The sequence below is a fragment of the Camellia sinensis genome, chromosome 15 (genome assembly GCF_055761805.1).
Source record: "Camellia sinensis isolate YWXY chromosome 15, ASM5576180v1, whole genome shotgun sequence".
NCBI classification, from domain to species: domain Eukaryota; kingdom Viridiplantae; phylum Streptophyta; class Magnoliopsida; order Ericales; family Theaceae; genus Camellia; species Camellia sinensis.
The window spans coordinates 94582040-94596818 of NC_138975.1; the positions used below are offsets into that span (position 1 = coordinate 94582040).

A 14779-nucleotide genomic window follows, 5' to 3' on the forward strand; every position below is an offset into this window, starting at 1 on the left:
TGGCCTTGTGCATCCCTAATATACCTTTTTAAACCATCAGATTAATAGAAATAGAATGCAGGACTTTTAAAAGATTTTCAAGCCCAGAAGCATCCAAAAAAACATGACACATAAGATTCAACTACAAAATTGCAATACTATGGCCTCGTTTGGGAAGTGGCTATTTTAGTAGGCTATTTTAGTTTTTGGCTATTTTAGTAGGCTAAAATTTTTGTGTTTGGGAAGATAATTGGATTTTTTTGTGGTTGGATGTGATGTTTGTAAGAGAAAAAGTGAAATGATTATGGGTTTGATATGATATTTTGTCTTATTAGCTATTTTAGTCTATTTTGTCTTTTTGTGATTTTTAGCCTAAACTAGGCTATTTTTTTTCTTCCCAAACACCCCCTATGTAACAAAATTATCATTAATCATAGACAAACCACTAAATAACTAGTAGTTCTGGAAATAGGCATGTGAACTTCAAAATCAATAAGGATAACTCACCTCCAAGGCCAGACAGACCAAGTGAAATTTAACTTACTAATGTATATATGCATGTAAAGCAGTTTGTAAGTAATATATAAATAAAAGCCTCAAGAAAATAACAGTCCATAGCACAATGTGAGACTTAAAAAGAACATTTCTTTTACACTTAAATAAATATCCTATAATAAGAAATAGGGGGACCTAACATTATTTTATTTGCCATATCATGCAAACTACAATTTTATGAATCATTGATAAAATGTTCCTATTTCTAAACAATTTTTCCATAGGTTTTTCTTCTTCTTCTTTTTTTCTTTTCTTCTTTATTTTTTTTTTTATTTTTTTATTTTTCCAGGTTAACAAAGTATAACTTTAGGATTTGACTGAACGTGAACCTAAAAGCATCAGGGTTGGGGTCGGCCAGCACCTTGATTCCATAGGTTGGCAGAGACAGGCTTAGATCATCTGCACAGCAATTTTACTATATCAAATCATCTGGCTAACACTTGATACACTTACACAAACCTGTAAACATAAAATGTCTAAATAACACTATCAATGTGATCCAAAGCATGGAGTTAATGGATCTATGTGGGCACATGGACTTAATTCCCTAAATACAAATCAAGGTATTTTGTTTGCAGCAACAGAGCGAGTCAGAACCTACAGCCTCTGAGAAAAGCTACATTGACTTGCCAATGCCAGGTCAATATCAATGGTGGGTAGGTCAAATAGATCACTATTGGACAGACCAGCTAGATCGGTCTTCATTCTTATAAACTTAAATCTAGATGAATACACCAAATAATTCATGATTTTATTTTTTGAGGAAAAAAAAAACTCGGTATCACCTGCATAGTGTATGTTTCATCAGCATCTTTGACCACAAAAATTTCAAATAGAGGAGTTCCACCAGATGCAGCGACCAACTGTCTGTAATAAACTATAAGCATTAATGTTTCTAATAGGTCAGATATTAATCAAACCCATGAATTTTACTTCTTGTTTGCTTTTTGTAATAATACCTTGGACTATAACTCCTGCCAATAAATCTTCCAACGCCAGAAGTTATACGTATTAACCTGCCAAAGGGATCATCAGAATCCTTTGAACAGCCCACCCACCAACCAACCTGCATATGAAAGGGCCAAATAGATCATACATGCCACCATTTACAGAAAACCTTCATTTACATTATTCCTTTGATTGCAAGGAGAGAGAACACTACAAGCGGAAAGAAAGTTGATAAAAAATTGATCCAGACATATATCCACTTAAAAAGAGATGTGTAGAGAAAACTAAAATTGAAAGTAAGCATGCAAGAAACTTTAGAAAAAAAGAGAATATATATATCTAAAAAATTCCTCTCTCTCGATTTTCTCCTTAATTTTGACAGCACCTCAGCATAAATAGAAAAAGTTAATTAATCTTTTTACTGCTCTCTTCTTTCATTGCTACTTTCCCATTCCTTTCCCTCCTCTCTTGTTGACAAAAAGAAAATTGCTCAAGAGATACTGGTAAGCTAGGCTACATAAGTAATAAAAAGACAGAGCTCAGCATTTACAGTTACAGAAATCCCATCGAGGCCACTGCAAGTTTTTATCCTAGCGTGCATGAAGAAAACAATTTCATGAATCTGAATTCTGAATAACTGAGGGGAGACTATGAAAGATAATAGCTTGTACAAGCTAAAAGAGTTACCAGCCCACTTCCTGTACATCTGCTCAATTGTGAAGCATCATGATAACGCTCTTCATCTATTGCATGCTGAAAAAGGAAACAGAGAGACTAGAATAAGAGCCGAAGTTTTTGCATGCGCAATCGTACTTATTGATGATAACAAATTATCAAACCTTCAATTGAAACATTATTTCAGCAACACTGTCTTTTGATGTTGTTTCTGCAATAGCTGTTTTCAATTTTGCCGCTTCCTGGAAGTCTTCCCTCTCAATTGCATCTTCTAGTTGAAACTGTAAGAGCATAGAAACCAATCAGAAACATTCAATAAACTTAGAGAAAACTTTCTCATCTTTTCATGTTAAACTATATGTAACGAAGGAGGACAAACTCAGGTATGGGCATCCAAGAAACTATGAATCCATAGTGCATTACTTGCGCATTTTATACAAAATTAAAGGAAAACATCTCAGGCCAGCTTTTTTGAAGTAATTATCAATTTTCAGGTTGTTTAATTCATTAGATGAGAATGGATATATTGTTGTTAGTGTACGGGGAGCAAATATTCCGGCGTGCCCGTATTCCTTTCTTCCGAGCTCCGTCGATATCCGATCACCTGCGAGCAAATAACGGTGAGCTACCCGGCGGTGTGTGGCCGGAAACACTCTCCGACGGTCAAATTAGCACACACCTTAGAGGGAATAGAGAGAAGGGAGAGAGTGTTTGAGTGTAAGAAATTCCTTACAGAGTGTTCGTCTGTCGCGTATGGGGGGCGCAGACATGCTTATATACCTTCTGAGCCCCATATCCACTCCCTGTCATCTCCTGACACGTGGCTCTGCTATCCCATCTGTCAGCATAAACCATGCCGTTCATCACCTGCTCTCAACTGCCTGTCAGCATAGCTGGAGCTCGGCAGCCGAGCTGCCCTACCTCGGTCATACCATGCTTCATACCTTAAGCGCCTAACCGGATAACCAAATGAAGGACCGGGCTAGGCGGCATCTCGGCAAAGCTTAGCCCGGGCTCCTCCTTTGGTCGGCCTTCTCGCCGGTCAGTCAACTACCTCGGCTGACCACGCCTTTCCGAGCGCCGGCCTCTCGGTCTGTCTGGTCTCGACAATCCTCGGACCGAGCATCCTGGTCTGACCGGTCACTTCCTGGCCGAGCAGCTTCTGCACGGTCCGGGGCAGCACACAGTCCAAACTCTGCCCGGCCCAAGTTCTGGTAGCCCATCTCCGGGTGAACAGTCGATCATCTCGGCCCAATGCTCTGCTGGGCCCTCAACTTGTTCGGTCTATACCTCGGCCCAACACCGGAGCATAAATCACCCTCTCAATTGCCCCTTAATTCCGTCCGCGGAAGCGTGACTGAGATTACTCACCTCGACCGAGATAACGTTTCTCCGGTCGTCAAGATGCCAAGCCTCGACCGAGCTAGTTGACGTAATTGTCCGCAGATTTGACCGGTTATATTCCTCGGCTGACCTATTCTCGTTGAAAGTAGCTCGGTTGGCTCTTCGTCTTTTCAACCCGTCGCTTCAGTCCTGCCAAAGCCATAAATGGGGACACGTGGCGGTCTGCCATTGGTCATCGGGCAGCCAACCCGCCGTTATTGCCAGAATTTGAATTTGGGCGGTTTTCTTTGCTTATACATACATGCCCTGCTCGAACTCCAAATCCTCCTACTGCCATTTCGACATTTGATCCCAGAGCTCTTGCATCCTCATCCAGACTCGCTGCCATTCTTCGTGCTCGAAGGATTAGGTCCTACTCTTCACTGGTAAGTCAATCCATCCTCATTTTGTTGTTATGTTCCTTCATATTACCCACATTAGGGTACAAAAACATAGATATTAGGGCATAGGTCGTAGAATCTGTATTAAAACCTTTCTTTGTTCTTGGTGTTCTTCATATTTCTAAAGAACACTGATGAACTGGGGTGAACCGGGCTCTGGGCCTTCTTTTGATCCAAAAAACCAACCAAACCGGGCAAACAACATGTTTGTTTCAACCCCAGCGAAAACCGAGTTAACAAAAGGACTTGGCCGTTCAACCGGGCTAACATCTGGTCCGCTTGGGCGACCGGGCTCCTTAGATAGAGTAGACAACCGAGGTGGTTTGGCGCCCTTAATGACCGAGCTAAAATTCAGCACCTTTCGCGCGACCGCGCTAACACTTAACACTTGCCATCCTTTTCCTGCAGAGTCCAAGGGGACCACTGTCATTCCTGAGGCTCTCAGGACCGGGCAACATCCAATACCCAGAGCCAAACCCCTCAGCCGGGACATACTAAGCCGGCCAAAAATGGGGAAGTTCCGCTTCCTAGTGGATACTCCGGCTGCGCTGGCTACGTTCAGGGAGGACTACGGCATCCCGGCCGATGTCCACCTGCAGCTCGCAGAAGAGGAGACCACACCTTGGGGTAGGGAGGAGTGCCCCTTCACCGTGCTATCCATCGTGGAAGGGGGTCTTCGTTTCCCGCTCAACCCTCTTATAACCGAGTTCCTCCGCCGCACCGGGCGGGCACCCACACAGGTGTCCACCAACACTTATAGAATAATCAACGGCGTGCACGAATTGAACCAACGGCTAGGCACCAACTTAGGCCTAGCCGAGATATTGAGGCAATACACAATGGGCCACACCGGTGACGGCCTAGCTTACTACTTGAAAATAAGACCGGGCAAGGAAAAAATCGTAACCGGCACCCCGGATAAAGATATGCACGACGATGATTTCTTCTGGGTGTCCGGTAATTACGAAACAGCCGAGGTGCCGGGCTGGTTCATAAGCAAGGACTTCGGTTCTTCATGTAAGCCACTCAAACTTGCTCGGTGAACTTTATTCTTTATTTTAACTAACCGGTTTCCCTGTTTCTTTTGCAGCTATCCAAGCCTTGCAAGCCAACTACCAATTCCCCAACGTCGAGGCAATTCGGGCCGTGCTTAGGTACCGTCACCGAGACTGCAACGAATTGCTCGGCTACACACCGACTTACAGATATTCTGCTCCGCGCCGGAGTAGAGTAACTGACTTCCTCAGAGCTCCTTCGCCACCTCCAGTCGCCACCTCCAGACCCAACCCTACCAGACGTCCCATTAATCCGGTTAACCGACGAGCAAGAGATGGCCAAAAGATCTCGGATCAAAAACCTTCTAACCGCGACCTCAGCCGAGATACCGAGCGTTATAACCCGGTCGCCAGCCGCCGGCCAATCCAGCAGCGCTGTGGTCGCCCTTGCGTCCCCGGCTCCAGCTGCCGGGCAATCTGCCAGAGAAGCGCGCCGGGCTGGAAAGAGACCAAGGGCAGATCCCTCCGCCGAGCTCGTCGCCGAGCTGACAACCGAACATCCAGCTGAAACTCCTGCTCCCGTGCCCGCTTGGCGTCCTCAGCTGAAGCACCGGGGACAGGACATCCCGGCGACGGCTTCAATCAAGGCTGACAAAGAACATTTGCTCGCCTTCGATATCTCCAAAGCATTTCTCCTACCGGGCGACGTGGTCGGCAGCGACCACGTCCCTGACACCCGGCTGGTAAAATCTTCCGTGAAGTCCATGGCTAGGGTAAGTCGACGTTCTTTTTAACATTTCACTAGTGTTTGCTCGGTCCTTCTTGCTCGGTCCCCATTCTGATATACTTTGCTTCTTTGTGCAGGCCATTCAGAAACAACATTTGGTCTTGGAGCGCATCCACCGGCTTAGGCAGAAAGCCAATGACACTGCCAGCCAGGTTGAAAGCCTTCAAGCCGAGCTCGGCCGGGCTAAAGCTTCTCTCGAGATAGCCAACAATGATAATAACAGGCTGCTCGGTCAACTGAATGCAGCCGAGAAAAAACATAGCGAGCTCCAGGCCGAGGTTGACACTCTGAAGAAGGAGAAGAGGAAGGCTTGCCGGGCTGCCAACAACGCGGGTTTCAACGAGGCCGAGAAGAATTACCAGAAGCAAGTCTTTGCAACACAAGACATCTACTTCAAGGCCGGTTGGAAGTCCGCCTGCGAACACCTCGGCCAAGGCTCCGACACCGACGTATTTGCCAACCCTCCCCCAGCTTCTCTACCGGTCTGCCTTGTGCCTTACGCAAATGACGTATTCAGCGCTCTGCAAGCGGAGGCCGAGGAGGGACTTGAAGATGGAGAGGACGACACAAATTCGGAGGCAGAGGAGGCCGAGGTGCCAGAACAGCCCGGCAGTGCTGAGCCCGGTGTCCAAGAAGTCAGCCCTACCGTCAACCTTGATGCCGGCGAAGACGAGTTCGCCAATCTCTCCCCCCTAGTTTAGTGTTCTTTTTCCTTGTTTATGTATTTTTGCTTCCAACTTTTTTAATGTAACCGGGCTCTGTCCCCTCCGTTTGTAATGAATTTCTTATCAATGAAAAATTCGAATTTTTGCAAGTGTCTGTGCGGTTGTAATTAGTTCTGTCTTCAGCAAAACATCTCAGTGTAACTCATCGAACCAGAATGCATAACACGGTCTAAGCACTTCGGCAGAACAAGACAACTTCATGAACCGAAGTAGCCACTTCGGCTGTAACTAAGTCGAACAAATCAACACTTCCAACCGGAGTACATCATCTCGGTTGGGAATCCAAAGTTGGACAAAACGCCAACTCGTCCAACCGGAGCACATCATCTCGGTTGGGAATACAAAGTTGGACAAAACGCCAACTCTTCCAACCGGAGTACATCATCTCGGTTGGGAATCCAAAGTTGGGCAAGACACCAACTCTTCCAACCGGAGTACATCATCTCGGTTGGGAATCCTAAGTTGGGCAAGACACCAACTCTTCCAACCAGAGTACACCATCTCGGTTGGGAGTCCTAAGTTGGACAAAACACCAACTCTTCCAACCGGAGTATATCATCTCGGTTGGGAATCCTAAGTTGGACAAAACACCAACTCTTCCAACCGGAGGACATCATCTCGGTTGGGAATCCTAAGTTGGGCAAAACACCAACTCTTCCAATCGGAATACATAACACGGTTTTAAACATTGAAAGAACAATCAAAGTGCTAGTGCTAGGCGAAATTACTTCTATAAATTGACAAAAAGAATTACATTCTGCTTTGCAAGCCAAAAAATTTCTTTACAAAAAGAGGAAAGTAAAAGCTTAAAAATAATACAGTTTCAAGTTGGCCGCATTCCATGGCCGGGGTATGGCTCTTCCCTCTAGATCCTCCAAGTGGTACGCCCCCTTGCCAGCCAGACCAGTGATCTTGTAGGGTCCTTCCCAATTTGCCCCTAGTTTGCCTTCTCCTGGCACCAGGGTGTTGCCCATAATCTTCCTCAAAACCCAATCCCTAACTTTGAATGGTCTGGGGTGCACTGTCTTGTTATACTTCTTGGAGAGCTCTTGTTGGTAGGCGGCCACATGGATGAGGGCTTTCTCCCGACGCTTTTCCGCTAGGTCCAACTCCAAGGCAATAGCCTCGGCATTTAGCTCGGGCGCAAAACTCTCAGTTCTGAGGGTAGGCATTTCAACTTCCAAGGGTATGACCGCCTCCATGCCGTAAGCCAAAGCAAATGGAGTTTCCCCAGTCGAACGTCGCGGGGTTGTTCGGTATGCCCAAAGGACGCTAGGTAATTCCTCAGCCCACTTTCCCTTGGCCTTTTCCAGCCGTTTCTTCAACCCATCCAGTATAGTCTTGTTCGACGCTTCGGCTTGACCATTGGACTGCGGGTAGGCCAGGGTGGAGTTGTAGAATTCTATTTTCAGATCTTCACAAAATCCTCTGAATAGGCGACCGTCAAACTGGGTGCCGTTGTCAGAGATCAAAATCTTGGGGACGCCAAACCGCGTGACAACGTTCTGCCAGACAAATCGCTTCACGTCTTTCTCTTTGATGGTTGCCAAGGGCTCAGCTTCAACCCACTTTGTGAAGTAATCAGTGGCCGCGATGAAGAATTTCCGGTTGCCCGGTGCTGTTGGCAGTGGTCCCACTATATCTAGCCCCCACATGGCGAAAGGCCAAGGACTGGTGAGGGGAAGAAGTTCCCTGGCAGGCTGGTGGATCTGATGGGCGAATTTCTGGCATTTTTCGCACTTGCGGACATATTTTTGCGCGTCGGCCTGCATGCACGGCCACCAGTATCCCTGCGAAATAGCTCGGTAGGCCAAGGACCTGCCCCCGATGTGGCTGCCACAAATGCCTTCATGAATTTCAAACAAGAAGGCCTCCACACTATTCGGGTGCACGCACTTGAGATAAGGACCGGTGAAGGACTTCTTATACAACGCGCCAGATGGAGAGAGCCAAAACCGCTCTGACTTCACCCGGATTTTGTGTGCTTCTTTCTTGTCTGTTGGAAGAGTCCGGTCTCTGAGGAACAAGATCAAGGGGTCCATCCATGAAGGACCTAGCTCGGCGCAGAGTACATCCGTCTGCCCGACGTTTTCAATGCTCGGCCGCGGAAGAAAGTCAATCAACAGGGGGTTTGGAGACGTACTATCGACCATGGAAGCGAGGCCGGCGAGTTCATCAGCCCGGCTGTTTTCTTCCCGGCCAATCCGTTGCACTCTGATTGCCTCAAACTGCTTGATATGGTCCCTGACCAGAGCTTGGTACTTCGCCATCCTATCGTCCTTCGCTTCATAAATCCCTGAAACTTGGTTAACCACAAGCTGGGAATCACTGTATACCAGGAGCTCGGCAGCCTTCATTTGAATCGCGCTCTTGAGCCCGGCGAGAAGCGCCTCGTACTCAGCCTCGTTGTTAGACGCCGGGAAGCCAAGGGTAATAGAATGCTCAATGGTTAGGCCGTCCGGGGATATAAGAACAATACCTAGGCCGGCACCATGGCGGTTGGACGCTCCATCAACAAAAAGCTTCCACATGTCCCCCACAAAAAGCTTCCAGCAGTCAGATGGGTCTTGAGAGTTGCGAAGGGCAATGGGATCACAACTGCTCGGCTGTGCGGTGTCAAGTTTGGTGTTGACCGGTTCAAATTCAGTGCCCCTAGGTGATTCGGCACCGGACTCAGCAAGTTTGTCTGAAATACTCAAGTCCGTAGGCGAATCACCAGGTTGCGGTGTGAAGCCGGCCGCAAGGTCTGAGCTGCCTGGAACCATTCTTCCCCCCCTTGAGGATTCGGCACCGGACTCAGCAAGTTGGTTCAGAATGCCCAAGTCCGTAGGCGAATCATCAAGTTCTGAGCTGTGTGGAACCATTCCTTCCCCCCTTGGTGATGCGGTACCGGACAGAGTGGATGGGTTGGTGATACACAACTCCGTCATCGCAGCACCGGGAGGTATTACCGTGCAAACTGAGGGAATTTCGATGGTGCGCGCTAACTCCGCGGCGCGACCTTCTGCAGCTGGTAGTTCCTCGGTTGGCATTGTGGGCGTCTCATCATCTGCCCCGGCAATGTCGACCGGGCATACCGGATGAGTGCCAGGTGAGAACTCGGCAACAAAATCGGCCAAGGTTTGGGCTTTGATTGCGGTGCGCGACTGGAACTTCACATCGAATTGTCCCAACTCGACCGCCCATTTTAATATTCGGCTTGAAAAGTCTGCGCGCTCAAACAAGGCCTTGAGGGGGAACTCGGTCAGTACGACGATGGTATGGGCGTGAAAATAATGTGCCAATTTCCTCGAAGCCATCATCAGTGCCAACGCAAGCTTTTCCAGCGGCAAGTACCTCGTCTCAGCCAGCAGAAGGGTCTTACTTACGTAAAAAATTGGGAGGTGCTTGATTCCTTCAGCCCGGACTAACACCGCACTTACTGCGTGCTGGGAGACGGCAAGGTAAAGGTAGAGTTCCTCACCGGGCTCTGGTGTAACCAACAGCGGCGGAGAAGACAAATAATCTTTGAGCTCGGCCAAAGCTCGGTCACATTCGTCATCCCATGAGAACTTTGACTTCAATGCTTGAAAGAAAGGGCGGCAGCGATCTGATGACCGGCTTATAAATCGATTAAGCGCGGCGGCCATCCCGGCCAGATGCTGCACGTCCTTAGCCGAGCTGGGTTGTTTCAATTCTTGCACGACTCTGACCTGAGTAGGGTCTGCTTCGATGCCTCGGTTCGTGACTAAGAATCCCAAAAATTTCCCGGATCCCACGCCAAAGGCACACTTCGAGGCGTTCAAGCGCAGCTTGTGCTTCTTCAGAATGGCGAACATCTCGGCTAAGTCGGACAAATGGTGTGCCTCATGTCGGCTCTTTACCACCATATCATCAATGTAAGCCTCCATTGTCCGGCTGAGCAAAGGAGCGAACATCTTGGTCACCATCCTCTGAAAGGTTGCCCCGGCGTTTTTCAAACCAAAGGGCATAACTCGATAGCAGAAGAGTCCCCTTGGAGTCGTGAAAGAGGTGATCTCTTGGTCAGGCCCATGCATGGCAATCTGGTGATAGCCGCGGTACGCATCCAAGAAACTGAGCCGATTGTGTCCAGCCGTCAAATCCACTAGCTGGTCAATGCGCGGCAAAGGGAAGCTGTCTTTCGGACAAGCTCGGTTGACTGTCTTGTAATCGACACAAACTCGCCACTTTCCGTTTTTCTTGGGCACCACCACCGTGTTGGAAATCCACCGAGGATAGTGCACTTCCTGTATTGCTCGTGCCTCAAGCAAGTTCTTTACCTCCCCTGCTACTACCTCGGCGTGATGCAGCGCCGATCTCCTTGTTCGCTGGATGACTGGCTTTGCTCCAGGGAAGACATTGAGGTGATGGCAGATAAAGCTTGGGTCAAGACCAGGCATGTCGTAGGGCGACCATGCAAAGACTTCGATGTTCGCCATCAAAAACTCAATCATCTCGGTTCTCTCCATGGCCGAGAGACTTGAACCGAGCAAGAAGAATCTGTCCGGCTGCTCGGCATCAATCCGCACCTCAACCAATTCTTCAACAGCCTTGTCCTCTGCTTTGGTGCCAACATCATCCAAGACACTCCGGTCCTCCGGTCCCTCGATCATTTGAACGAATCCTTTGGCTGCCCGGCTCCCGTTGACCGCCACGAAGCACTGCTTGGACATGACCTGATCACCCCAAATCTCCTCGATTGCCCCCATAGCCGAGGGGAATCTCATCACCTGGTGGTAGGTCGATGCTACGGCTTGCATGGCGTGAAGCCATCCTCTTCCAAGGATAAGGTTGTACGTTGAAGGCACTTGTAGCACCCAAAACTCCACTTGCTTGACCACGGATCCCGCTTTGACCGGCAGGATAATCTTTCCCAATGGCCACTCCGGCTGCGAGTTAAATCCAACCAGTGGCGAAGTGGCCGGAGCCAAGTCTGTCTCACGGAGTTTGAGCTGTTTGAACGCATCATAATACATGATTTCGACCGAGCTTCCCTGATCGATCAAGATCCGTCTAACATCAAATTCTTTGACGCGTAATGTAACTACAAGAGCATCGTTGTGAGGCGTCTGGATACGCTCTAAATCCCTCGAGGTGAAACTAATCACATCCTTCTCCTCTGTCTTCCCCCTTTTGATGGCAGGCTGTACTGACAAAACTTCCCTCATATGCTCTGCCTTCTTGATCATGCCCCGGAGTTCGCAAACGCGCTCCGGTTCCACGATGCCGTGGATGACATTAATAACTCCTTGTGGTGGTGCATCTCGGTCATCCTGTCCCCTGGGATCGACCGGAGCCTGATTTGGTTTCACGCCGCCATCAATGTAAAGGTCCAGATGACCGGCCGCAACCAATTCTTCCAAATGTTGTCGCAAAGGCAAACAATCCTCAGTCCGGTGGCCCCTCTCCCGGTGAAACGTACAACGATACCGCGGATTGTACCCCTTTTGTCCATCGCCCAACTTAGCAGGAAACCGGACATACTCCTCGTCTCGGATTTCGCTAAGTATGCGATAGATTGGAATCTTGAAGACCGTGGTTATGCCAGTCCTTGCCTTCATTCTCCTGTTTGCGTCCTCAACGTCATCACGGGGGTAGTCATCCCGGTCATTCCGACGTCCTCTACCCCGGTTTTTACGATTTGAACCTCGATCTGATTCCTCTGCTCGGTCATTTGAGCGGCTGGACTCTTGCCCAACTGCGTGCACTTTGCCTGCTGTCTTCTTGTCTGTTCCGACCGGAGTGGCCTTCACGGTGGAAGCTGACGCATCATCCTCTACTCGGATGTGCTCATTGATGCGCTGCATGAGCTGGCCCATGGAGGTCGGTTGGTGCATGGTAAGCGAGTCCCGCAGTCTATGTCCGACCGGGAGACCACGCTTATATTGCGTGATGGCAAGGTTGACCGGGCAATCCAGGATCTCGTTGAAGGTCTCCCAATACCTTGAATTGTATGCCTTCAGTGTGTCGCACGGTTCCATCTTGACACTCAGCAAGTGATCGACTTCCTTTGGCGTTTTTGTGTTAGTTTTGAAGCGCGTAACAAACGCTTCGGCCAACTGATGCCACCGTTGTATGCTCCCCTCCGGCAACCTCTCAAACCACTTTAAGCCCAGCTCACCTAAACTGGACGGGAAGATTAGGCACATAAGTCCGTCATTGCGCCGATGTCCGGCCATAACCTGTCGGAAGTGGCTCACATGCATGTACGGATCGGTTTTTCCGTCGTAAAGTGTGAACTTAGGCTGATGGAAGCCTGCTGGAAGCGGCGTTGTTTCTATTTCCAGGGAAAAAGGAGTGGCACTCAGTCTGGCCAGGTCTGTATCTTCGAATATTGGCATTGCCTGGCGGGGTGGAGGCATTCCGACCTCCTCGCTGGCATGAACCCCGTAGGAGAGCCGCTGGAAAGCTGGGATTCTCTGAGCTTCGCGCCGGCGAGCCCGCTCCCTTAACACTGCCCGTAGGTCCTCTGACTGAGCAGAATAAGAGTACCTCGACGTCGTCGCCGGACGTGAGGGTTTGTAGGTACTGTCTTGCGCGCTAGACTTTTCTGCATGCACGTCGAAATCACCAACCTGGTAACTCCTGGTGATGGAAATGGACTGAGTACGTCGCTGACTCTGATCGCCTGACCGGCGGGACGGAGTGCGCTCACTGTGGTCTCCCACTCCAGCTACACCTTTCCCTTTGACATGCCGCTTAAGATCCTCCATCTCCGCCGCCATCCGCCTGATAACAGCGTCTTGGTCCTTTAACTTGCTCTCCAGTCGCCTGGCGTGTGAGTCTCTCCGCCGGTGACCGTCTGGACTCCGTGAACGCCCATGACTCCTTCCGCGCTTATCCCGCGCGTCTCCTGACTGTCCTCCAGTGGGCGTCCCCAAGTCAGCCATTGGATGGACGGCAGGAGGTCCCTCTCTCCTTCGGGTATACTCCGGGGTGGCTCCATCGATGGCGGACAACGGGAACTCGTCGTTGTTCGCCATGGACGGCGATCAGATGAACCTGGAAGACAAGGTTTTGTCTGAAAAATTCTCACAGACGGCGCCAATTGTACGGGGAGCAAATATTCCGGCGTGCCCGTATTCCTTTCTTCCGAGCTCCGTCGATATCCGATCACCTGCGAGCAAATAACGGTGAGCTACCCGGCGGTGTGTGGCCGGAAACACCCTCCGACGGTCAAATTAGCACACACCTTAGAGGGAATAGAGAGAAGGGAGAGAGTGTTTGAGTGTAAGAAATTCCTTACAGAGTGTTCGTCTGTTGCGTATGGGGGGCGCAGACATGCTTATATACCTTCTGAGCCCCATATCCACTCCCTGTCATCTCCTGACACGTGGCTCTGCTATCCCATCTGTCAGCATAAACCATGCCGTTCATCACCTGCTCTCAACTGCCTGTCAGCATAGCTGGAGCTCGGCAGCCGAGCTGCCCTACCTCGGTCATACCATGCTTCATACCTTAAGCGCCTAACCGGATAACCAAATGAAGGACCGGGCTAGGCGGCATCTCGGCAAAGCTTAGCCCGGGCTCCTCCTTTGGTCGGCCTTCTCGCCGGTCAGTCAACTACCTCGGCTGACCGCGCCTTTCCGAGCGCCGGCCTCTCGGTCTGTCTGGTCTCGACAATCCTCGGACCGAGCATCCTGGTCTGACCGGTCACTTCCTGGCCGAGCAGCTTCTGCACGGTCCGGGGCAGCACACAGTCCAAACTCTGCCTGGCCCAAGTTCTGGTAGCCCATCTCCGGGTGAACAGTCGATCATCTCGGCCCAATGCTCTGCTGGGCCCTCAACTTGTTCGGTCTATACCTCGGCCCAACACCGGAGCATAAATCACCCTCTCAGTTAGTATCTTGCGATGCACGATGCGTAACTTACGATTCGATGTCTTAAGAGAGAAATCGATACAGATCATCATTTGTATCTTAAGTTAAATGTATAGTATGATACATAATGTAATATACGATACGGATACATGATTCGATACAGATGATACGTGAATACTTAAATTTCTTTAGCAATTTAAAGAAAAAAATTTAATGTAACTTATTTTTATATAAATTAACATTATTAGAAATTTTCATTAACTTATTAAAAAGAATATTTTTTTTTTTTTAGATGGTAATGGTACTTTTCTTTAATTGTTCTCTACCTTTTTGACAAATATCTACTTGTCCAGTCTGATATTAAGTATCTTATGTTGTTGATTTAGACGCACTTACACCAGTTAAAGTTTGAAGTTTTCTATTAGAGACAAGGTCTTCGAGAATTTAAAGTAGCAAATTAAATATTAAAACCTAAATGGTTGGTTAAGGCAGTATTTTATACATATTTTAG

The 14779-nt window shown here is 48.8% G+C and overlaps 1 protein-coding gene across 2 annotated transcripts in view; it reads right to left on the reverse strand.

The window, feature by feature from the left end:
- The window catches only part of LOC114295058 (protein EXECUTER 2, chloroplastic), a 31989-nt gene that overhangs the window by 8091 nt on the left and 9119 nt on the right, over positions 1-14779 (reverse strand). The window contains exons 2-5 of one of the 2 annotated variants that reach the window (XM_028239240.2): positions 2322-2438; positions 2170-2235; positions 1494-1600; positions 1320-1401 (exon numbers count right to left, since the gene is read on the reverse strand). In XM_028239240.2, the coding sequence (XP_028095041.2) occupies positions 1320-1401; positions 1494-1600; positions 2170-2235; positions 2322-2438 (372 nt within the window). The remainder of the gene's footprint in view (positions 1-1319; positions 1402-1493; positions 1601-2169; positions 2236-2321; positions 2439-14779) is intronic. The other variant, XM_028239241.2, reaches the window with a different exon arrangement.